The sequence below is a fragment of the Seriola lalandi genome, unplaced genomic scaffold, assembly GCF_002814215.2.
Source record: "Seriola lalandi dorsalis isolate HSWRI2012SDOR001 ecotype SW California unplaced genomic scaffold, Sedor1 jcf7180002054953, whole genome shotgun sequence".
Lineage (NCBI taxonomy): Eukaryota > Metazoa > Chordata > Actinopteri > Carangiformes > Carangidae > Seriola > Seriola lalandi.
In genome coordinates this window covers 276,731-301,673 of record NW_019525504.1, presented here as the reverse complement: position 1 = coordinate 301,673, position 24,943 = coordinate 276,731, and the positions used below count along the sequence as shown (strand labels likewise).

The window sequence follows — 24,943 nt, the reverse complement described above, 5'->3', positions numbered from 1 at the left end:
CGTCAACAGGCTGGTGTTCTGCTTGGTAAAACCAGCGCATGTGTGTGTTTCATTGTGATGCATTAGCCATGTTGAGCGAATTTCAAGGCTCTGCGAGATGATTTTGAAAGCGTGCTAAAATGAGGTGAAACCAATGCGCCCCTGGATGCAGAGATCCATTTGCATGAACAGGGAGATTGTGTTTCAGTAATGTCAGTTTTTAAGCACATAAAATTCACCAGGATGATGGAAGTGCAAAAGCACTGGTGTAGTTCCTTAAGTCATGTTTGAGAGGTGACATCTCCTCCTTGTTAATTAGGAGCCTGGGGAACTCTGGCCTTACTTGTAGTGAGGAAGTCCAGACCTGCAGGTGTCAGGGTTCACTCACTCATCACTCATCACTTCATTCAAAGCCTTGCTCTTGATTTAATATCATTGACATGATTGGTCCTGTCCACCGGCTCTGTGAAAGAGCTGCTGTCAGCTCACAGTGACCCTAAGTGTTGAACCCGGGCATGAATTTTAACGAGAAGACCACAGAGACTCTGTATAATTACACTCTTCATTACTACACTGACCTACCTGCCGGTCTAATCACCGGCGTGAGCTGAGACTCTTCACCTCTGCATCTCATTAAGCGGGGGCGTTGTTAAATGTGAGTGTGAGACAGATGAGAAGCGCCGCTCTGTTAAACCGTACAGTGCATATCAAATATATCGAAGCGTGTGCAGGAAAGTTTCAGGAGTTCAGGATTTTATGAATAAAAAAACAGAGAGCAGGATTTCATTCCAGCTAAATAACACTGTTTGCCTCAGCGTGTTTGCCCACTTTAAACAGCGGTTACAGATGAATGCGCACACTTCACCTCAGACGGGAAATGATGTGGTGGAGCGCGACAGAAATATTCTTACTCCTTATGAAGCAACAAGTGAATATTAAAAAAAGCTGCGTTCAACAAGTTGAAAACCTTTTGGTGTTTCTGTGGTTTAAAGTCTCACATCTGTCATTGATCCACTGATCATCAGCATCCGTAGATGAGCTTAGAAACCATTTCCAGTAGAGGTCAGAGGTTATAGCTCAGTGCTTCCCATCCTGTGGGCCCACAAATCATTTGCAAAAAAAACCTTGTAAACACGTACCTTGGCCCTGAGAGCTCACCGCACTGCAGTTTAAGAAAACAAATGCAAACAGACAAAACACAGACAAATTCAGAAAATGTCTTCATCAATTTGAAAACACATGCACTGAAAATACACACTCCCACCACAGCTGCGCAGGTTCCAGTCCAGACCACGGCCCTTTGCTGAGTGGTTAAAAAAAAAGAGTTTTAATGATTTCAACCTAAGTGTATGTCAGGGGTCTCCAACAGGTGGCTTGCGAGCTACCACTTGGTCTCCCCCTGTTTGAGAGGAGCTCGCCCAAAGGTGCAGAGAATATAGTCTGTACAAACCATGGATGTATGGTTCAAATTTTTAAGCAACACAACTTCACTCAGTAAATCTGCTCCAAATAAAACTGAATCAAATACACAGACAGTACACAGAGCCCCATATGTTTGTTTACATTTTGTAAAATGAAGTGTACTGATTTATCTACATTAACTTCCTGTTTGTTATGAACCATTGATGAACTGACAACTGTCACTGATCACTGACTGAGGAGCTTCTTCTTCTCTGGTTTCTAATCAGATTTATGGAGCTTTATTTGCAGTGGTGTTTTCATGTCTGTGTGTTCAGGTCTGACTGAATCATGACTCGTCTCTTGTCTGTTGTGAGTCTCAGATGATTTTGGATATTGATATTTGATGACTTGTTAAATGATCTGATTCATCTGATGTGGTTTGGAGATCAGTTTGAGTGTTCCGATACGGTATGTGTATAAATGCAACCAGTAATATAAGACATGAAGAGCTCTCTGCCCCTTTTATTTTAGTCAAAGTAGCTCTCAGAGCAAAAAAGGTTGGAGACCCCTGGTGTATGTAAACTTGTAACTTGTAATCACACAGAACCGCCCATGTTTTATAATCATCACGAGTTTCCCTCAGAATCAAAAGTTGTTCCTTCCTTTCTGGATCCCATGACACATGACATTCATTCAACCTGCAAATAAAACCAAAACAACTGCATAAAACTCACAATAAACACACACACACACACACACACACACACTGATGGTAGCAAGTACCTGGTCTGACCATCAAGAGCAGTCTGAGATAAAGTGTCTTGCCCTGTGATTAATGGATGAACCACTGACCTGCCAAATGATGGCCTATCTCAATGGCTTGACTTACTCTGAAAATAATCATATATAATTATCAATAATTGTAATGTATATGTTTTCCCCCCCTGTCCACAGAGAGCTCTGGGAGAGTTCCCAGAGAAGGAGTTCCAGCTGCAGCAGATGGAGTTCCAGGGTCAGGGGGTTCTGGAGAAGACTTCAGAGGAGGGACAGATCCACATTGTGCGAGACATGAAACGGCTTCGAGAGTCCTGGTTGGCCCTCTACAACATGAGTCTGAATCTCCACAGGTACCTGGGATAGAGGTTGACTTTATAATGTGGTGTTCTCAGTGTGTGGCGATGGTTTCACTGCTCACTCTGGTTCCTTGTCTGCAGCAGCTGCCGCTCATTAGCAGCAGGGTCAGTCCTCCATCAGTGTCTACCAGAAAAATGTGATCAGTGACTCATTACACATTGCTCACTGAGAAAGTAATTACATCGCGGCACCCCGGTGGTTCACTTGGTAGAGCAAGTGCCACATGCAGGGTTTGAGTCCAGCCTGGACCCTTTGCTGCACACCGTCCCTCTCTCTCTCTCCTGACACCGTGGTCAAATCTGATTGGTTTAAACTGAAGAAATGAAGAAATATGTGAGGTGTTTTAGGGGGTTAGAGCTGGTCATGATGTCACTCCATGAGCTGCTCAGGAAAATCCCTCCTACCACAACAGGGAGCAGCAGATTTCTAGATAAGAAACATAATGTGTGAATTAGTCTGGGATAAGACAAATCTGATAGAGCAAGGGAAACAAAATGAGGCCAGCAATCACCAGAGAATAATGAAAGAGGTCAACAGGGACCAGAACACAGGTACAGAGGAAGGTAATGACCAGTATAGATTAGGCAAGGGAACGCATATTTATTTGTATTTAAGCATATCACACAAGAGGGAGTAATGCTGTACTGAGTATCAGCACGGCTGTGATTGTCCTCGGTACGAGGCGCCATGTTAGTTAAATAAGCAACAACAGATTATGATTTGTTGGTTTATTTCATCATTTATTTGGCTACACCAACACAAATAGTCTGATTAACGGTTAATAGAACACCGGTGAGGCGGAGTGATACATGTAGTTAAAAGTCCCAGTGCTGTTGTGCTCTATATCAGTGCTAAGAAATGAAATCTGACTTTAGTAAACCAGTGAGGAGAGCGTTGTGATAGTCAACTCTGGAAGATATAAAGGCATGAATGAGTTTCTTGGTTAGACACAAGGTCTCTGACCCTAGCTGTTTTTGAGATGCCAAAACTTTAGTTATAGCTTTGATGTGGACACTGAAACCAAGATCCCATCCATGATTACACCGAGTTATTTAACATGGGTTGAAGTCTTTAATGCTCTAGACTCCAGGTAGGCACTAGGTTGGCACCTTCCTTCTTTGTTCACTATCTCAGCCTTGTCTTTATTTAACTGAAGGTAGCTTAGATCAGGATGCCTATAAGAGCAGTGATCAGAATCAGATCAAATCAAAGGGGCAATGGGCAACAGTGAGAAACCACAACATCACCAGCAGTTATAAGCATGACTCCCAGAGACTTTAAAGAATTCCAGGACGGTGTTGAATCCAGGGAGGATATAGGAGATGTAGGTAGATGAGATTGATTGGCAGTGGCAGCAGCCACACCTAAAGGAATGTCCTGAGTAATGAGGAGTTGCCCCAGGTGACGGCTGAACTGAGATCTGACAGAGGAATGTTTCCTCCAGTGAGAACAAACGAAGACTCAGACAGTGTTTATGACACAGCATGACATTCGAAGGAAGATGTTGATGTTGAGCCCCTCCTCATATATATCACAGCTGACTACATGAACCTAAGCAGGGGGTCACGTCACGTCCCAGACCGGTCCACACTGAAACCTGACTGATACTGCGAGTGTAGCCAGCTGCACTGATTTCAATTAATGTGTAACTGTTTCATCAGATGTGAGACACTGATGACTAAACAAGACCAGGTCAATATGTATGTGTGGGGATGAAGTTGTAAACTGTTGTGGAACATCAGCGTGTGGTATCATCACCCAACCTAGTACCAGCTGGTTTCAGCTCTTTATCCGTTTGCTTCCATCCTCTCTGTGTCTCCTCACATATACAGCATTTTAATACAGCTTTACACAAATTCATTCACTATTTATGAGAGAATTTAACAAAAATGTCTATAAGGATAAAATTAAGTGGTGATATTTAATATCCTAATATATAAAACCTAAGTATCATAATGTTCTGCAAAAACACTTCTGGCCATTATTCAACACTGTAACTGAGGAAGGAGAGCCTGTGACCAGACTTCCTGTAACTTGGCTGGTTGGTGGAGGAAACAACCACAAGGAGGTCATTGTTGTTGGAAAAAAGTCTGTAAATCTCGTGACAGTTGCGCTAGTTTGTCAACACTACAGGCTGTAAACACTCCCTGATGGAAACTGTTTGTGCCAATTCATTTTAAAAGAGCAACAGCCAATGGGGAAACTCCCACACTTGGCCAGCCAGCCAGTGGTGTAACTTAATCAGTCAGTCAGTCAGTCAGTCAGTCACAGACATTCTCCATGCTGTTGCAATCCAGCCAAAAACTCAGCTGAGATGCATTTTGATAGTTTTTATATCCAGACTGATGAAGCCGTCGGGACAAGACATAGATAGATAGAAAGAAGAATAAAAAGGGTGAAACGGGAAGATCAAGACGTTAGAATGAGCAAAATAAAACATGTTTAGGAAGCTTTTGTTTTTTACATAACATAAAGACATATAAACACATTTTGTATTGACCTAATTTAACACCTAAACATTGTTCAACAAACGGAGTTGTGTTTGGCCCACCACCAGTCACTGGCATTGAAACATTCATGGCGAGTTTCGGTTATTTGGTGTTTACAAAGCTTTCAGACACTTTTCAAACTGAGAATCTCGCATGAATTTTCTTGTCAAAACTGCTGCTTTCTAAGGTCAAGAAGGAAGATCTGAGCTCAGTCACTGGAGTGTTGAGATAAGTGGCGGTGGTACAGATTATTAATGTATGCACACAAACAAACAAAAAACAACGGGAGCGCTTCTGACCTCGAGTTTACTGCTGCTGAGTTTTATGTGAGATAAACAAGCTGATGGAGGCTCCTCTGTTGTTCAGCTGTCTTTTCATGTGATTGTGATGGATTCAGGTGATGACCTGGTGAAATATAAAAACACTTGACCTCTCTCTGTCTCTCTCTCTCTCAGGCTGCTGAACAGCTCCGAGGAGCAGACAGGGTCTGACTCATGGAGAGCTGGAGGCACATCCCTAACAGCAGAGCTCAGTGTGGGGGAGGAGGACGGTCAGGCCGGAGGCTCCAGGAGCCAGAGAGGCCAACGACGCAACCAGCCAGCAGAGGTGTATGGAGCTGGTTCTGGGCCTGGACGAGGAGGAGGAGGAGGAGGAGGAGGAGGCCTGGAGGGAGAGGCAGGAGAGGGGGTGCTGACGGGGCAGGGAGGGTGGATCCAGGGCCGTGCTGAAGGTCACCTCCTTCTGTCTGGACAAGTCGATGAACATCTGAGTCTGTCGAGAACGGACAAGGACAGTGGGCACTCCTTCAGAGGAGATGAGGTAGATTCCTCTGTTCGCAGCAGAGCGAGCCAGGGAAGAAGCCCTGACAGCGATAAATCAGCAGGGGGGGACAGAGGGGGGGCAGCATTAACCACCATGGTCAGCTGCATCGAGGAGGCGAAAACCAGTCCTGGAGAAGGCAGTGCGGAGGCCGGGGACGGTCGGAGCCCAGGAGGAGGAGCGTTCATGCTGTTCAGACGAGATCCAGCAAATCAGACATCAGTAACATCGACTCCACACACAACGGTAACGTGTTCATGTCGCTGAGAGAAGTTTACTGTCAATGATAAACTCATCAGCAACAAAGAAGGCTCCTGGGTAATTTAACTAAACTTTATGGTGACAGGAGTGAGCTGAGTCAAGCTGCTGAAACATGTTTAATACATTTAATAAGTTGTTTTCTGTGACTGTCTGACTTTAAGAGTCTTTGACTTGGATTCAACAGATCAACATAGCAATTTAACAGGATGAAGCGGTGAGTGGGAAGGGAATATGACATTTTACATTGAAAGGCCCAGAAATAGAAATACAGAGGCTTTATTGTCATTGTACAAAATATACAACGGAATTCGAAGAGGTACTCCTGATCCGTGCAAACAGTAAAAACTGTAAAAACACGTAAGACAGACAAAAGGACACAAAAGAATATTGCACATAAAAGAGTTTTGCACTTGGAAATATAGTAAATACTTGAAAGAAATAGAAAAGTGCTTTGCGGAGTAGCTATTCCTAACAGGGTTATGAGCGCACATTTATGAAGTTTAGAGTTCTAATGGCGCAGGGGAAGAAACTGTCCTCAAGTCTGTTTGTCCGGTTTTTGATGCTCTCCCACCAGAGGGCAGGAGGCTGCTGCACTGTGTGTCCGCTGGTTTCAGCTTGAGTATCCACCACTGCAGCTGGACAGACACTGTACAATTTGATTCATCTTTGCTTCAAGCTGTTTTTTTTTTGTTTTTTTTATTACAGTGGCCCTGAGAGCTGGACGCGCTGCAGCTTAAGAAAACACAATCAAAGAGACGAAACAAAAGCTAATTCAGAAAACACCTTCATCCGTTTGACAACACATGATCCGCAAAGACTCACTACACAGCAGAAGTGTTTCCAGGGGACAATAGAAAGTGATTAGGGGGCCCCCTTTGCTGCATGTCATCCTCTCTCTCTTTCTCACTCTCACTATTGGATTTAACCCAAAAAAAACTTTAAAAAAGAAAAAAAAAAAAGTGATGAACCCGGCTGGGACATAACTTTTGTTCAATGCTTTTAACTTCAAAAGTCACAAAACATTGGACAACAAGTGCGCCCCCGTCGGGTCCATCACTTTTTATTGTCCCCCAGAAACACGTCGGCTGTGTTGTGAGTATCTGCAGCTCATGTGTTCTCAAGTCGATGAGGATGTTTTCTGAATTTGTCTGTGTTTTGTCTGTTTGCATGTGTTTTCTTCGCAGTGTGTTGAGCTCTCAGGGCCACCATAGTTTTTTACTTATTCCCACTACACATTTTAATCACCTTTCTGCACGGGCCAAGACTGAGCAACAGATCAGTGCCCACTCTAAATATCTACCATGAATAGACACAAGAAGAAGAAAGAAAAATGTGGAGATACAGACGGAGAGGAAGAGACGATATTCTCTGTCTTTCTGTGTTTTTTTTTTATTTTATTTTTTTTTATCACAGTCTAGAATCCACAACAAACAGTAATCCAGCAATGAAACAAGTTCACTACAGTTTATAACAGATGTTGTGACAGCAGCCATGTGACAGTTTGGCCATGAAACGGCTCAAACTGCCAACCAACATGTCTGAGGTGCCAGTAAGCCATGTGATCATCCAGCAGCCAGATAAGAGATTATTCTTGCATGTACACATCATCAAACGACAGGGTTATCCATATAGTATTTGCCCAGTATTCTTTTATTCAGGGTCTTTATTGGTCTTTAAAGTCATACAGGAAGTAAAAATATCACTGATACAGTTGAACAAATACAATGTTTCTCCTCCCCCTTTGTTCTGCTCCAGCACAGCCCCATCCCTATGATAGTGTCACTGTACCGTGTTTGTAATCAGAGTCAAGTTCCTAACCGATTACATTTACATACAGACCAATTCAATATGATAAAAAATTGAGTTGTGACAAAAGAAAACGGACAGAAAAGAACTAAAACACAAACAAAAAGACAGAATTAAATTAAACAATCCAGTACATAGAAAAAAAAGAGATGAATCAAAATTAAGAAAGAATAAAAGAATTACAAATAGACAGATAAGTAACAATAAACTGCAGTATCAGTAGCGTCCATTTTTCCTACAAAAGTTAAAAAAGGTTGCCATATAACATGGAGTTTCTCAGCTCACCTTCTCGTAGTGCAGTGGATTTTCTTCAATGTCAAATGACGTATAAGATCTTGAATCTATAGTCCAAAAGCCAGAGGAAGTTTATCCTTCCATTTAAACAGTGTAAGTGGTCGAGCTAAGAGAGACTCAGAAGCTGTCATATTTCTTCCTGGTGACTAAGATGTCTATCTTGTGGAGTAACCAGTTTAGTGATTCAGTGCACCATTCTGGGATTCTGGGACTGTAGATGAATAATAATGCAGTTTCCATGCGTGGACTTTGCTGTGCCTGATAGATAAAGTGCAACATATTTATGAGTCAATGAGAGTAGAGTGTGAGGAGCAGCAGGGATCCTCAGCTCACGTCCTCCCCAGTGCGGCTGTCATTAACTCCACAGACAGTCTCACTCTGCTTGTCCTGCGGAACAGTGGTTGTTAAAATGAAACGACATTGGTGGGAAAACAAAGAGGCACAGGATGATTGCTGTGGTCGACATTTCCCTCTGATGGATTTGTTAATAGTCCACACATCAGCCAGACTCAGAGAGAATAAGAACTGACCGCTGCCTTGTTGACAATGTTGGTGTGTTTGGTTTTTTTGTTTTTTTGCAGGGGGGCACAGGACTCTACAGATCCAGGAGGAGGGAGTTCGAGGCCTGGCTGTGCAAAGAGAACGAGCTCCTCTCAGGGATCCTCGGCACGAAGGGGGCGGCGCTCAGTGCCAAAGAGGTCCAGATCCGACAGGACATGCTCACAGTGAGTTTCCGACAACATTTAAACAAGCAGGGTTTTTCCGTGCAGCTCAGTCTGTGGTTGTTCTGTCACAACGCCTCCCAGTCTTGGAGGAAGCTGCGTTCACCAGCTCTTTGTTAGGTGTAGTTGTTACCTTCATAAACCAGCAGATGGATCACAGGTTACTGAAGACTTGATGAGGTCTGTTGAAACTGAAAGTGATAGTTCCGGTTATTTGACGTTGGGTTGTTTTAGGTAATCACACACAGTCAGTGTATTACCTACACCAGGTAATACCAGGTTTAGAGACACAGGCAGGAGCACCATACATCCCTACATCAAATAAACCTCAACTACCACTTTGAGGACCCGACTGAAGTCTTTGTATATTTTAGCTCATTCACGACAAATGTGCATTGCTATCTTGAGGCGGCAGAAAGTGATTGACCAACCAAAACCTGGTGTTAAGTCAGTGTCGCAGTATTTCACTGTTATTTTAATGGTGAATTATCAAGAGAGTAATATTCACCTACATTTGTCCACAGTTTGTTAATGAACCGAAGAAAGATGTTTAACGTTGTGATTTGTGCCGTTGTTTCACTGTAGAGTTGTGCTCAGAGCTGCTGTGTGTGTCAGGACTGGACTCACTGGTCAGTCATTATATATGATCAACTCTCCATAGGTATACTGTGATTCTGTGTGTCACACTGTGCTGTTATAATAGAAATCCACCGAGGTGCAAGAGTGCCCGGCTTTTATAGGGAATGGGAGATGTCACTGTGAGACTAAGTACAACCGTTTTCAACCGTGCGCCTGGTGGACATGGACACGCCCTGACCGCACTTGCACCACATGCTTCAGCTTTGGACCATTAAAATAGAGCCCACACTGTTATTGCTGAAGCCAACCAGAGTTTGTTAGATTTGTGTGTGTGTATTTTCTCACATGTAAAGCAGCCGTTGGTGTCCAGTTATATCAATGCATTGATATGACTGGATACAATTAATTTAAAAGAGCTATTTGTAAGTTAGCTATTGCTACATAGCTAACGTTAGCATTAAGAGCTGTACTTACCGGTATAGAAGAAACATTGTGAGTTCAGCGTCAAACTTCATTCCTTTACTCACCAACATCTGTCTCCAGAGGTGGAAACCATCACCAATGTTAACTCATGTCTCTATCACGTCTTTTCGTCTACTGAAGTTAGCATGCTAACCAGCTAGCCCCGGCCCGCCTCGTCTCTGTAGCGTCCAGTCTGTCCTGAAGACGTAGCTGCTCAGAGGACGTATTATAACCTCTTGTAATTTAAAGACAGCGATGGCTGAAGCTGTTGTCAATCACCACCTGCTCCCGTCAAGAAACCACATTCAACAGCAGAGAAAACTTACAGATAGAACCCTTAACCACCATCCATGAGGGAGAAAGAAACCTGCTAGCAGAGGTAGGATACATAAATGTAAAGGTGTCAGGGTCGTGTAGGGATCCACCAACATTTATACTCATTCACCTTCTCATTAACTGTTTTTAGTCAGTTACCCATCATGCACCAGCAGCAATAAATGTTTTGCATCTGTAAAGTCAGGTATCGGAGCCCGGCCTGCACAGCAGTGGGTGTCATCATTGATTATTTAAATCTTGTGACACAGGAGCAGGACCTGGAAGACCTGAGCCACTGTGCATTTTGTTCACACTCATGAGCTGATCCAGGCAGACAAGTTAATACTTCTCTGACTTTTTTTTTTTTTTAACTTACAGCAAATCTCCAGACTCCAATTCCTCTGAATAATCAGAATACATACAGGGCCTGTATTTATCAGGCGTCTCAGCATCCCTCAGAGGGACTGGTCTGAAAGTGAACCCAGGGCTGAAAACACTCCTACATCAGAGCACAGCTGAGTTATTTATGAAGCAGCCCACACTTCATTTCAACAAGGAAGAGGACGGCTCGGAGGAGAGAGAGCGAGCTGCTGCTTTACAACGCTCACTGCAGCAGAGGAGACATTATGATGATGTGGTGAAATCTGAAATACTGTAGACAGCTAACTTTGGGATAATGTCCACCACATCATGTGTGCACAAATTAATTAAAACTCAATATTTACAACTATGCCATTTACACAGTAGACCATAAGTAAATATTGGGAAGCCACTTTCATGGCGTAAGGCACAAATCTCTTCAGTAGGTGAATTAAAACGGATTTAATTGGACTCAGCTGTCTGTTTTCCTATCAGCTCTATCCAGTTGTCTATAGGTACAGCCTGTGATGGTGCCACATGTTGCACCATAGCTCACAGTGATAAAGAGGAACATTTCCTCCTCCGTCCAGGTCCCCTCTCCGCTCATTTACCCTGCAAGTCCTGTAATGTCACCCAGGCTGTGGAAATGCATTTTAACAATATGAACTGTCATTTCTCAAACATTAAAACCGCATTAGATGGAAAATAGATAAAATACGATACACTTATTTGATCATCAAATCAAATCAAATCAAGTTTATTTATAAAGCACATTTAAAACAACCAAAGTTGACCAAAGTGCTGCACAATAAAATACAAAGAAATAACAACCAAAAGGAAACAAAAGCAAAGAGACAACAGCTGTGTCCCAGTTCAGGGGTGGCATCCTTTAGAGGACGTGGTCTCTCGAGCGCCTCGAGCCTTTATCAAAAAAAAGTTCAGCAATTTAGATATTGCACTTAAATTTTCGATTATACTTATAAAAGTGAAATATAAAAGCAAGGGGACGCTGAAGATCCTGAGAAAATTTGGGTTTTCACTTTAGCATTAACAAGTCTAGTCTTAACAACCACTCAAAGCACTTTACACTACGAGTCACATTCACCGATTCACACACACAGTCATACAGCGCTCGTTATATAGACAGTGCAACTCTATCACACACACTCATACATCAGGGAAATTTAAGGTTCAGTAGCTCGCTCAAGGACACTTCAAGATGTGGACTGGAGAAGCTGTGGGTTGAACCACAGATCTTCTGATTAGTGGACGACTCACACTGCTTCCTGATTGATTGAATGATGATGAATATGAGCCTTAGTGTGTTCACAGGATTATTTCAGGGTCTTCTCTCATTCCAGCTGCAGCATCGTTGTGACTAACCAGGTCTAGGCTGCCACCTAGAGAGAGTTTGTTATAACTGCATGGTTCAGCAGTTAAAGGAGCAGATTTAACAAGTCTTTAATGTGTCATGACACAGCAGTAAGGTAACTGACTGGAGCACGAGCAGGCATGATGTTCTCTGTGCTGGAAATAATATATTAAAGGTCCCATATGTTACTCTTCTCGTGAAGTGCTGATCCATAAGAAGATATATAAAAAGTGGTATAAAACCATTTCAGTGTAGTTTTACATCTCCTCTCTCAGGCTTCTCTCTGGAGCTCTGGTAATAACAGGTTGGTGAGCCTCTCTTCTGATTGGCTGACTGTTTTCTGAGTGATCCAAAAAAAAATATAGCAGATTTCAGGTAAACACTCAGAGAAACCAAATCCTACAAGGTTGGATGGTGGGTCCAGGTGTGCGGGGCCTTGGGGCGTGACAAAGCAGTCACCGCTGACTGCTTTGTTGTGACATCATAAAGTTCCAGAAGTCCTGACGGCTGGTTTTAAGGCTCAGTTTCTACAGGCTGTGTGTATTTCTCTGTGGACTGATGCTTTGATACTTTCACAGTATTAATATAGAAGCTATACCTGATCAATAATCTAACAACACATGGACATCTTCATTTATACTATATGAGACCTTTAATGACACCCAAAAAAAACAGTTTGATTAGAATATTGAGGTAGTGATGTAAAGTATATTGATTTTATATACATTTACAAAAACAGAAAAATAACATTATGGTTCCTTGACTTCCCTGATGTCGGCCTTTAGTTGCCTAATGATGTCTGCATGTTGTTAGTCTTTGTTGTCACTCAGTACCGTGAGGCTTTGTTAGTCTTGGTTCTGACCTTTAAACACTGCTTCCAATATGGTTCTGACATCTGCTCTATTCAGCCCTGCTCCCCCACATTGTCACTGCTCTGTGAGTTTCATCATCAGTCAAATGTTTCCATTTATTTCATTGCGGTTCATCTTATATGTTTGTGATCTGTTAGAGGGCTCAGCTCACTTTCTGCGTTTTCATTTTTCCTGTCTGATCAGCTGTTCAGTCAGGGAGAGAGGAGACAGGTCTGCATCATTCTCAGTAGAGAGTGACTGGGCTTTGTTAGGATGCAGGGAGATAAAGGTAAAACTGCTGTGTAGGAAATGCACTTGAATAATTAACGAACGTACAGTAGATTGTTATTGTCAGCAGTAACAAAATAATTGAGTGTTCACAATTGTGTGGTGTCCTATAAATAGAGAGATAGATAGATAGATACTTTATTTATATGTATGCTCATGTTTGTGTGTGTGTGTAGCTCACCTCCATACTTACCTGAGCAGGTGTGTTCCAGTGAGGTGAGGAAGAGGGCATGAAATGCCATTCAGTGGTCAGTAGGGAGGATTGAGAGCAGCTCACTGCGAGCCTGCAGTCTTTTGGTGCTTATGGCGTAATTTATTTTTTGTTGAATTTCCCAGAGTTCATTTCTCCTCTGTTTGTTGATATTCTAGTAATAAATATATTTTGCTGCTTTAAAGATTTCCAGTGCCCTAACACCAACCTCTGCTCTTTATATGAGGTGAGGGCACTCCAGTCTGATTCAATGATGTAATGATAACCACATGTAAAGATGACAGGAAATGAGTTTTCCCTGAGTTCTACTTGAAGTAGTGAATGAGGGTAAGGACTGGATCCAGACTGTAGAAGGTGTACATCACATGTGTACTGTAGGTATTAAAACAACAGCAGCTGACAGTGTTGCCATGAAGATGTCAATTTAAGATGTTAACACACTACAGTTCCACTCAGATGTTTTTCTATGCACCGAACTGATACCAAGTAATTCCAAGTTTACCTGAAAACCAATTCTTCTTCGTAGCTGCCAGCGACTGCACAGAGCAACTTCCTGTGTAAGCTACTGTTATAGAAGAAGAATTGGTTTCCTGGTTTCATTAATCGTTTGCAAAACTATATATATTACTGATAATTTGGCAACATGTTAAACTGTAAGTCCCACCAGTAAAAAAAAAAACTGTAGGAGCAGCTCCTACAAAATGTTTTGAAGTGATAACTGTAGATAGACCAAACTTGAGTTTGAGTATTTGAGTAATTACCACAACCACAGTTCTACTGTATGTACACTCACTTGGAACATTGTGTTATAATAGAAATAAAAAAGAATATACAGTAGCATGTTTTTTTCCTTTATCCTCATGTGATCAGTCAGTAATTCAGTTGTTCACCTAAGCCTCGTTATACATCAAACTGAAAACTGCTGTGACACTGATTAAAAGGGTCATTTCTGTTTCATCCAATGTCTCTTGTGAAAAAAACAAAAACTGTGAACCAGCAGCAGGACTTTACTTTACTTCACCTGAGACCCTCTGTTGTGTCTGTGTGCAGGCTCTGAGGGCAGAAGTGGCCTGGGGTCAGGAGCAGTTCCAGCTGTTGCTCCAGGAGAGTCCGTGCAGTGGAGCTGGTTCTGGGTCAGCAGAGGATTCGGACCTGGAGGAGCTCCGCTACCGCTGGATGCTCTACAAGTCCAAACTAAAGGATGTGGGAGAGGTCAGGGCCAGGACCAGGGCTAAGGTGAGAGGAGAGTTTATCATCAATCACTGTAGACTCTAAACTGTAGAATGTAGACTGTAGTCTTTTGGGTCAATGCGTATTACAGTCCTGTAGGGTATTGAATAATATCATGTTGTGAAACCCGGCAGGGTCCGGCTGAAGTCCAGCCTCATTTGTTACCAACGTAGTCCACACCATTTACGTCGTGTTTCTGTGAACTGGTTCATTCAGACTCTGTGAGACCTCTGTCAGTGACTTGAGACAGAATAACCTGGATTATCTCCGTGACCAGAGTCTGGATAATAGACAGGGTTCTGGGTGCATGTAAACACTGGGCCTGTTCCTGGTATGAACATCCATCTGATACAGACATTAAAAACATATCTGAAGCACGTGTGTAAATGTGCTTAAGTTTGGAAACTGAAGTCCAGAGTCGCTGTCTCATCACACATCACTGGCTTGTTACCAGAACATCAGAATTCCCCCACTAACTGCACTGTTATTTTATTTTTCACCACAGGGTGGCAGTGTAGTATTATTTAGCACACTGCCTGCACCTCACATCTGTAGAGCAGCTGCGGATCAGTAGACTCTGCTCTAATTGCACAGTGTTCTTCAGGTGTGGAGGAACCAATTGAGAAGAGCGAGACACGAGGCCGTGCAACATGTCAGACACTGAAAAGTCACCTGTCAGTTCAATAGTGGTTCTGTATGAGTCATTAGAGTTCCAATATGAAATGAATTTAGTGATTACCCAGTGAACATGGTTTTTGTGTGTGTGTGTGTGTGTGTGTGTGTGTGTGTGTGTGTGTGTGTGTGTGTGTGTGTGTGTGTGTCAATGTCGTGAACTGACTGAAATGTTTTGTCTCTGCAGAGAGTCCAAGTCAAACCAGAGGAGCCGCCTGACGCAGCAAAGGTACAAAAGGTAACGATAAACTTTTAAAAATTGAGATAAATAAACCTTTTAACAGTTTAGTTTATTTATGTATTTGATAGCTACAATGCGATTCAACATAAATTCAGGCCCTGGTTTGAGTTTAGCACTGAACCTTTGTTGTAATGAATTTATATCTGGAGTTAATTTGATTTCAGTTGGTCATGTGATCCAGAGTTGAGCTTTTTATGGAGGAAGCTGATTGTCATTTAGATCTATGATTTGGTATTTTGCAGTTGCTCTTCACCACGCTCCTGGTTACTGTTACTGTCTTGACTTTGAATATATGTGGTGTGAGACTCTGGGGTTAAACTGTTACATTTAGATTCATCATGATTGTTCCTCTTTGTTTGGGGTTAAAAACGCTTGAGAACATGAACACACATGCACAGACCTCACACTCACACCAGTACAACAGGACCCCAGCCATCTGACTCAAGTCCCTGTCATACAGATTCCACTACATTACCACCTTTGCTTGTTTACACTAAACCAAACAAAGACAATATAATGATGCCCCAGTGTGTGGTATTTAAAGACGCATCATTCCCGCCTTGAGCAGACTGTGTAAAGCAGGGTCTGTAGTCTGATCTGAACCCTCTGAAAGGATGACTTGATGCTGCTTAGAATTTTTCTTCTCAGTTCAGGTAGGTGTCTTCAGCTGACAGTGCTAACAAACTTACTTAATCTGTAACGTCTAAAATGTTGCTCTCCTGTTAGAGGAGCATAAGAGGTTGAAGTTCTGCAGATCAGACTGTGTTTGGGTCTTAAAGCTCTGAACCAAATGCTCTCTGGTAAAATCCCCCCCAGAGGTCTTTGGTCTGTGAGGAACCAAACCCCTGACCTGATCACCCAGGACAAGCATCAAGTCAAGCATATCGAACCAGCCCCCCAAATCCACCATTCATTCAGCGAGCTGTGTGTGGCGAGCAGACACACACACACACACACACACACACACACCCCCCCAGCCACCCTGTTGACCCCTCAGACACCCTAGCTGAAACAGGCCTCCAGTCTTTACAGACGGTCTTTACAGGCTGTTCTGCTCCGGCTTGCTTTAATCTGCAGGAGGAGGGAGGGTTCATTGTTTCACTGGATGCTTTTCTGAGCTATGTCATTCCTTTTCTTCTCTAGTGCTGGCGAGCATTTAAAGCCACTCATGACTTCACCAGAATAACTGAAAAGAAAAACTCTTTATAAACCGTTGAGTCTTGTAAATGAAGACGATGTTGATTCATTATGGAACGACAGACGTCTTTGTGTCTTATTTAAAGCAGAATGCAGAACATCCTGTCTGCTTTGCTCCAGTTGAGCTCTCCGTCTTTGAGTGGGCCAGTTCATCAGCAAGCCTGTTTACCATTTTCATTCAGTGCTTACTTGTCGTCTCCAACCGCACATTTGTCAGTAATCTGACTTTTGTCCCCTCCTACATCAGAATACTCTGTAATAATGACTTATTAATACATAATCATAACATAGATAACACATTAATAGGTAGCTACCAGCTCCAGTGAGGCTGTATTTAGGCACAACAGTAATCTGAGCTAAACGCTAAGTCAATGACAGTGCTAACATGCTCATTTGAAGACCGATGGCGTCACAGCAGCTCGACTAGACTTTCTTATTTCAAAGGCTCCTTCAAATGTGTCCTTCTTTACCTGGACAACGAAGGCTCCAACAGGTAGATCCTTCGTGTCCCAAGATTCATTGCATGCCAGTAATGTGAATAATATCGCAGCAAACAACACAGACAGAGAGCCTGAGGATTACATTTTAAGATGTTAGTATTGGGTTTCACCTCAGTTCAACAGCTAATGGTACAACTGTTCAAACCACGAACAAAAAAATGAAACAAACAACGTGTTATCAAGGTTGCTAGGGGACAGGAGTGGCGCTTTGTGATGCAACTGTAAGGGTGTCACCAATCTCAAAAGAATTTACAGATGAGAATTTAACTAGTTAGCAAATCCAAAGGCTGTGCAGAATGTCAATAGTACTGAACAGATATTCCACATTAAGTCTTCAAGTAGGTCAAAGGGCATAATTTCTCATTTTCCCTCTAGGCTTTTACTGTGAAAGGGCTGTAGGAAGTGTTGAATTTGTATAATGGTAGCTTAACAGCAGTCAAAAAATGTGGAAATGTAACCAGTATAGTTATACCCTCACCAATCACTTTATTAGGAACACCTGTACACCTGCTGATTCATGCAAGTATCCAATAAGTCAAACAGGTGGCAGCAGCTCGGTGTATAAACTCCTGCACATCCAGGCGAGCGGCTTCACTTAATGTTCACATCAGACATCAGAACGAGGACACATGTAAAGCAAAGGGAAGAACTACCCAGTGTTAGTGTGGTGTCCCTCATAAAGTGCTCACTGAGTGTATCTGTCTCTCTGTTACATGTACTCACTCATTCACACTGACCTGAGCTAGTGTGTGCTGATTCAACAAACACTTACATACCTTTGGCCTGCGGCCCTTGTCATGTGGAGGTGTGATTAGCTAGTTTCACTTCCTCTTCCATCAAACATTAACATTTGTATACACAGTCCAACATTCTGCATGTCTCTCTCTCTCTCTCTCTCTCTCTCTCTCTCTCTCGCTCTCTCTCTCTCTCGCTCTCTCTCTCTGTGTCTACAACAGAGCACACAGACCCTGTGTTTTGACCACAGTGGTTCCTCCCCATGTCATGGTCGTTGTTAAAATGGCTGCAAATAAAAAGGGTTTAGTGTTAATGAGGATCTGGAGCTCCAGTAAATGATTGATGCTTTCATTGAAATGTGTTTGACATAACAAACATACAGGGGAAACGGCTCATAGTGAGCACATGCTGAACTTGGAGTGAAAAATCAGCCTACAAAGAAAAGGTCTGTGGTTCGATACTCGGTCGGAGGGATTTTGTTGCATGTCATGCCCCTCTGCCTCTGCCCTTCAAGTGAAGGTAAAATGTCAAAAAGAGAAGAGAGAAAAACAGCTGCAATGATAATCAAACTAAAGAAGATAAAAATTCAAAACTATACAAACATGACTGGTCATATAGCCTCTCACCATAGTAGGATCTCATGTAGCTGCTTTGTCGCTGTCGTGTGTGGCCCACAATGGCAAAAGATTGGCCAGAATTTTTGGTAAACCGACCCTCTACTCGTATTGTAGGGTCTTATGGTAAATCTGGTGGAACTCATAATGTTGGCTACTCATAAGTGCATTAGCAATGTGGAAGGAGTGACTTGTGGGCATCCATAGAGTCCTGTGTATTCTCTGCAGAGATGATGTTGGGTGACTTTATTTGGCATTTTTCCAAGTAGAGTTGTAAGCATCCATCACAGTGAGGGGGTTATTAGTTATATTTCAGGTGCACTCTCTCAGTTTGACCTCTGCAAGTCTTTTACATGATCTGGATCAGCTGTTGGTTTTTGTTTACAACCGGTCTGATTGTCTTTTCTCGCCATGTTGCGCGGTCACCCTTACATTTAAGCCTCGACTTTGGGGCGGCCAGAAGGGTCCTGCCCGAAGATCGAAGGCTGCGTACTGGCTCGTATGGGGTTAACGTTTGGGGTCAGGGCTCCAGCGTGATCAGTGAAATCTTAAGATCAATTCCAAAATGGACAGGGAGCCAATGATGATATGCCGGGGTTGGGAACAGTGTTTGATGCTCTGATGTTTTGTCTTACATTAAATTATTTGCAGTGAGTCTGAGCGACAGCGTTCAGGAGGTGAAAGATTAACGTAGGCGGGAAACATGATTCACAGAATAACAAGTCTGAGAGACCCGGTCACTTCTCTGTGGTACATGATGTTTCTGACTGTGTGGGCGGTTCATCTTCTTATCGCTCACATTTCCTTTATTTTGCCAGGCTTTCTCACAGGGACAAGAAAATGAAACAAATGTTCCCTGTGTTTCTGCAAACCAATAATCACAAAATCATCACATCATTGTTTTCTAGACTGTGAGGAAGAAAAAGTCATCGGATCTGACTGTTGTACTGATGGAGCTAATGTTATTCAAATGTACCGAATGTATCAAGACGACAAGGTAAATATGGAGGGAGTTTTTAGTTTGTGTCAACAGCGAATTAAAACAGGTGAAGATCAGAAAACAGAGGCTTCTGACTAAAACATGATCAAATATATTTATAAAACAGCAGATTAGAGACAAATGTTTGTTTAATATACAGTGGCTTCAGAAAGTCTTCAGACTGTTTGCCGTGGTCAGGAGGTTCCTGTGAGATGAGTGTGGCACTTGACTAATTGAACTGATTGTGTGAGGAAAATGTTACAACGCAGGGAAGCAACATAAACCAGTTGCAATTGGTAAAGCAAATTTATTCAATAGTAAGGAGATAAAACACAAATATAACAATATATAACAAAAAGAGGACTGTAGCTAATGGGAGTTGTCACACTTACTTTATAAGGTAAGACGCTGCACCCCTGTTCCTGATGGCTCTCGCTGTCACTGACGCTCTGTGAGTAAAGGTCCCGCCGGTATTTCAGAGACCGTGTGTCATGTGTTGTTGGTGTCGTTGTCGTTGCAGAGGCCCGGGCTGATGCAGCGGGTGTGTCGGCTGGCTCTTCCTCTGTGGCTCCTCCTCCTCGCTCTGCTGCTGCTGGCGTTCCTGCTGCCGCTCATGGACGAAGGCAACAGCTGCTCCCTCTCCAACAACTTCGCCCGATCCTTCAACATCATGCTCCGCTACGAAGGACCTCCCCCCACATAAGAACCGTCCTCTGACGGCACAATTTACAGTAACACCTGCTCTCACTCCTGTAATGGACCATGGCTTACGTAGGACATGTTAGCTGTACTACTTGAGATCCCACAATCCCCTAACCCTCGATCATCATGCATGACTGTACATCATCACAGCTCAAACCCTGTGTTCCTTCTGCAGCAAATCATTTCAAATACCAATCAAACTACTTCTATTCAAGACCTTTTTTTATGTTTCCTCCTTTGATATCGTCTTCATTAGGTTGGAAACCACTACCTAAAGTAGCACACACATCTGCAAACATCAAATCCAACCGTCTATGCACGCTGCATACCAGACTACCAACTACAAAGGAACAAGATTACAATTGGACTACATATCCCATGCTCATTTTCCAAATTTTTCCAAATACTGCAACATATGACTGTAGAAGATTTATCATCCGTAAGCCAAAGTCATTTTCTGTCGTCTTTCAATGCCATGACTTCCTGTCCAGTTTAAACGTGGTCGTCAGCTTTAACTTCTGTTCATCTGAACCGTAATTTAAAAATCACCTGAAGACTCCAAATCCCATCAACCCCTCCTGCCTGCCTGTCACTTCAACAAGAAACAAGAACATTTTCTTATTTTACTAAAAATACATTTCATTTTATGACAAGATATTTTTCATGTTTTAATTATTTCATAACAAATGACTCTACACTTCACTTTAATGAGACTCATTGGACTCATTATTAAAGACTCAACAAACCGTGTTAAAACAATGAATGCCCCTCGTTATAATGACACAGCAGTTTACCTCATTAAAGAAGAAACTTTTCTCATTATAATCTGATCAGTATTTGTTTTGTTAATCAGTTATTTGAGATGAGACATAAAAAAGTTAAATTCCTCCAGGTTTCTGTGTAATAATGAGTCCAGCTCATGTTATGATGAGTTTTGTCAGAACATCAGAGGTTTCGTGACAGAAACGTATCATAGTTTATAATATTTTAATACTTTGGTGTGGGTCATTATAACACAAAAATATCTTGTTATAACATGAAACCTGTTGAACACCCATGTCTCTCCTGATGTATCTCAAACTGTATAAACCCAAAGTCAGTCAGTCCACAGATACACATGTAGACCATGTACCAGAGGATCCAAACCAAAGACTACATCACCTGACCTGGGGCGGATACTGAAGCTAACACTGTATCTGTGTTAGTGATCACTCCCTTCATGTGTTCCAGTGCTCCTGTACCTCTTCAGCTAATGTTGTGCTAATGATACGTAGCAACATTCAAAAGAAATCATGTTCAGTGTTTGTTATTTAAGGTCAAAACATAACTCGTGTTCTTAGTGTTATAAAATAAACCAGGATTGTCATTGTGTGTTCACACTGAGAGCAATGTGGCTAGTGCTAATCCTCTGACTGAATGTGAGAGAGAGAGGGCTGTGGTTAGAGAGACCTTTATTTTCATTGAATCATCTGCAAGAGATACTCCAGCAAGCAAGGCTGAGACTGGAGTTCTAGAAACATGCATCACAAATGTCGCCGTGATTCTGAGCATGGTTTTCTTCTTACTTCCTGTACAGAAACCAGATGCTCCACTGGTTCACTCCTGCTCTCTGTTGTGGATTCAGGCTTCAGCCAGGCAGCATGTTCCAAACAAATGTCACAGAAGCAAGAAGTTCTTAATCCAGTGATACAATTTTAAAAGTTTTAAACTTTACACAACAAAATAGAACAAACTCAACCCCAGACAGGAACCTGTTGAAACCTGTTGGGTGACAGAGTCTTAACATCAAACAGATCCTGATCCTGTTGATGATCATGTTGCTCACAGTGTGAACAAACCGACTGAGTAAGTAACAATCAACCATGACAAATCATCAACATGACAGTGAGAGCTTAACTCTTATTGAAGGATGATGATGATGTGTGTGTGTGTGTGTGTGTGTGTGTGTGTGTGTGTGTGTGTGTGTGTGTGTGTTTCTCTCTCTCACACAGTCTTTACTCAGAATGAACTGTTCAATATTTACTGAATGTACTTTGAAGAACCAAAAATCTGTCGGATGTTTATTCCTGTGTTCTTGTGTAAGAAGACTCAACTGTATCTTGTCACATGACAGCTGATCCACTAAAGCAGGAAGAAGGAGACGTCTGTTCATGTTTCATGAAGTTTAAATCAGTTTTCCTTTGTTCTTTTTAACTGTTCAATCATCTCATCAGAACTGATTGTTTTCTGAAGGTGCTTTTTTTGTCTTGACCACAGTGACACTTACTTTGCCTCTGACGTTTTCCTGGACCACAGTGTTCTCCTGATGCCAGTGTCTGAGCTGAAAAATTGGCAATTGTTTTTTTTTTTTTTTTGTTGTTTTTTTTGTTCAAACCTAAAATAACCTGCACCCGCTCTTTTTATCCTACATTCTCTCTCTCTCTCCTCACACCACGCACAGCCCTAAAAATACACACAAACACCTCCAAACACTTTCACAGCTACTTTCCCATTTTTGGCCATATTTGTGTATATTATTGATCCATCATGTTGCTGTGGCAACAGTGGCCAGATCAGGTTTCTCTGTTACAGATTCTTACGCAACAAGTACCACAACATGTGTGTAATATGTTCATCTTTAAGAAGGACTGACGGAGCTCAGGTGATTTCAGAAAGAAAACCTTATATCTAAGACAGTTTGGACGTTAAAGTGAAACTGCTGAGCTGACTCACTAGTTTCCGCATTTTGGATACATCACTACACATCTGTTAAAACTGGATGGTCATACCTGTGGAAGCCCAGTGTTCTGACCTGTAGCGCTCAATAACTGAGCTAACTCACCTTTACACTGCCTTTAAATAGAGCAGGTCCTCAGCAGCCTGATCTGGTCTGTCTAGTCAGATCCAAATCTGTGACTTCATCCGGTAAAGAGCAGGAACTGAGCTACCTACCGTCGACTTTACGTCCACGTCCTCTCACTGTATTCATACCACGAACGGGAGGATACGTTCCTACTTAAAGGGGTAGTTCGGGTTATTTCATGTGGGGTTATGTGAGGCACCTATAGCTGCTGTGGGCGGGGTCAGCAGGAAAATGTGTTTTAGCCACAAAAAACCAAGAAGGAAAAAAAGCTAATATCAGTTGAAGTGTTGTTTTCTTTTGTATATTTTCAACATTTGATCAGCCGTCAAACAGCCTTTTACTTTGAAACTACATTTTCTTAATTGTTGAACTACCGTATTTCTAGGCACAAGTGCACCTTTGCTTAGCTCTGTCTGACTCAAGCAGCTGGGGCAGGTTGCAAGAAACACCTTAAGTTTTCTACTTAAGTAATGGCACTTGAGGTGTAATTTCTCCTTAGTTGAGGGAGTTACTTAAGGTTGTTGCACAGAATCTCTTAAAAAGTTTCCTTAGTTAGGAAAAAAGCTGAGGCATTTGCAGCAGTGACAGTACAATTCTACTGCATCGTTAAGGGTGTTTCCTGGTCGTGAAACATCATCATCATCTTAATTCATTTTTTTACTTAAGCTCGACCATGTTGCAGTTAACATAGAGTCAAAGGTACCTTTAGTTCTTTGCCTTACTTTGGTCTGTCGTGCAACGGTTTAACTGATTTTAAGTGAGTCCTTAAGTTTAAGACTAAGTTTAAGAAATCCTTTAATACTTTTTTATGGAAACCTTAGCTCAGACTTGAAGCAAAATCTTAACTTAAGGTGTTTTGTGCAACTGGCCCGTGCACTGCAGATTAATACAGCCGTACTTGCATTTGTGCGTAGTATTACAGTAGTTCAGCGGTTGAATAATGTAGTTCCAAAGGAAACGTCACACAACCCGAACTGTCCCTTTTATGGCCGGCAGGCGTCTGTTAAACCCTTAAGTCAGGTGTCTCACAGATAGTTGAGGATGGATGATAATGGCCGAGGTGGTGAGGAAGAAGATGACTACGGTGACATCGCCACCAGACGTCGAGCAGCGATGACTTTTAAAGCGTAAATACACTTCACGCAGCAGCTTTAAAGAGTCGCGACATCACTGAAGGCGTTCGGTTACCATGGCCTTAAAGCTTCATGTTAATCAGCGGTGCCATAACCACATGTATTTATTGACAGTCAGCTGCATAACAGTTCTATAACCAAGTGAAATATAAGGTGTCGTCCCGTCGCGTGTGTTGATGTCGCACACCGAGTCTGCTGCTTATTGCATTGCTCTACTCTGTCTAAATTATGCATGTGTCCCTTTAGAGAAGCCTATGCAACCTCCGCCTGGTCAGACCCTCCATGTTACTGTCCATTGATACTTTATGCAACATGTAAAAGGATTTGAATCCTCTGAGCACAGCTGGTCCTGAACAAGAGTCCACTCCTTATGCAAAAATGTCTGGAGCACCAGATTGTGGTGTCCATCATGAAAAGGCACAGATGAAGATTGAAAAGTGAGCTTTTTTTTATAAAGTGATATAATTCTATTTTATTAAGGTTTAGAAACAGAGTAGAAATGCTTCATATTATTCAACAGAGCTTGTATTTAACCACTGTTTTGTTTTTTGTTTTGTTCGGATGAAATAAAAATAAAGTTTGAGTCCTGAAAGGATTCACTTCAAATACTCTGAGCTGGAGTCTGTGTGTGTTTTGTTCCAGGGATTCAAGATAAGAATAGTCTGACTACTTTCCTGCTTCCAGTGTTTGTGTGAAGCTAAACCAGGGCCCCCGAGTTCTCTACACTGAGACCCGAGCCCCCCCCCCCCCCCCCC

General features: G+C 42.3%; 1 protein-coding gene across 1 annotated transcript in view; it reads left to right on the top strand.

The window, feature by feature from the left end:
- Positions 1–24,802, top strand: part of syne3 (spectrin repeat containing, nuclear envelope family member 3) — a 55,085-nt gene extending 30,283 nt beyond the window's left edge. The window contains exons 13-18 of the mRNA XM_023394768.2: positions 2,335–2,507; positions 5,459–6,068; positions 8,765–8,908; positions 14,394–14,579; positions 15,433–15,483; positions 20,032–24,802. Of these exons, the coding sequence (XP_023250536.1) occupies positions 2,335–2,507; positions 5,459–6,068; positions 8,765–8,908; positions 14,394–14,579; positions 15,433–15,483; positions 20,032–20,214 (1,347 nt within the window). The 3' untranslated portion in view covers positions 20,215–24,802. The remainder of the gene's footprint in view (positions 1–2,334; positions 2,508–5,458; positions 6,069–8,764; positions 8,909–14,393; positions 14,580–15,432; positions 15,484–20,031) is intronic.
- Positions 24,803–24,943: the final 141 nt, after the last annotated feature.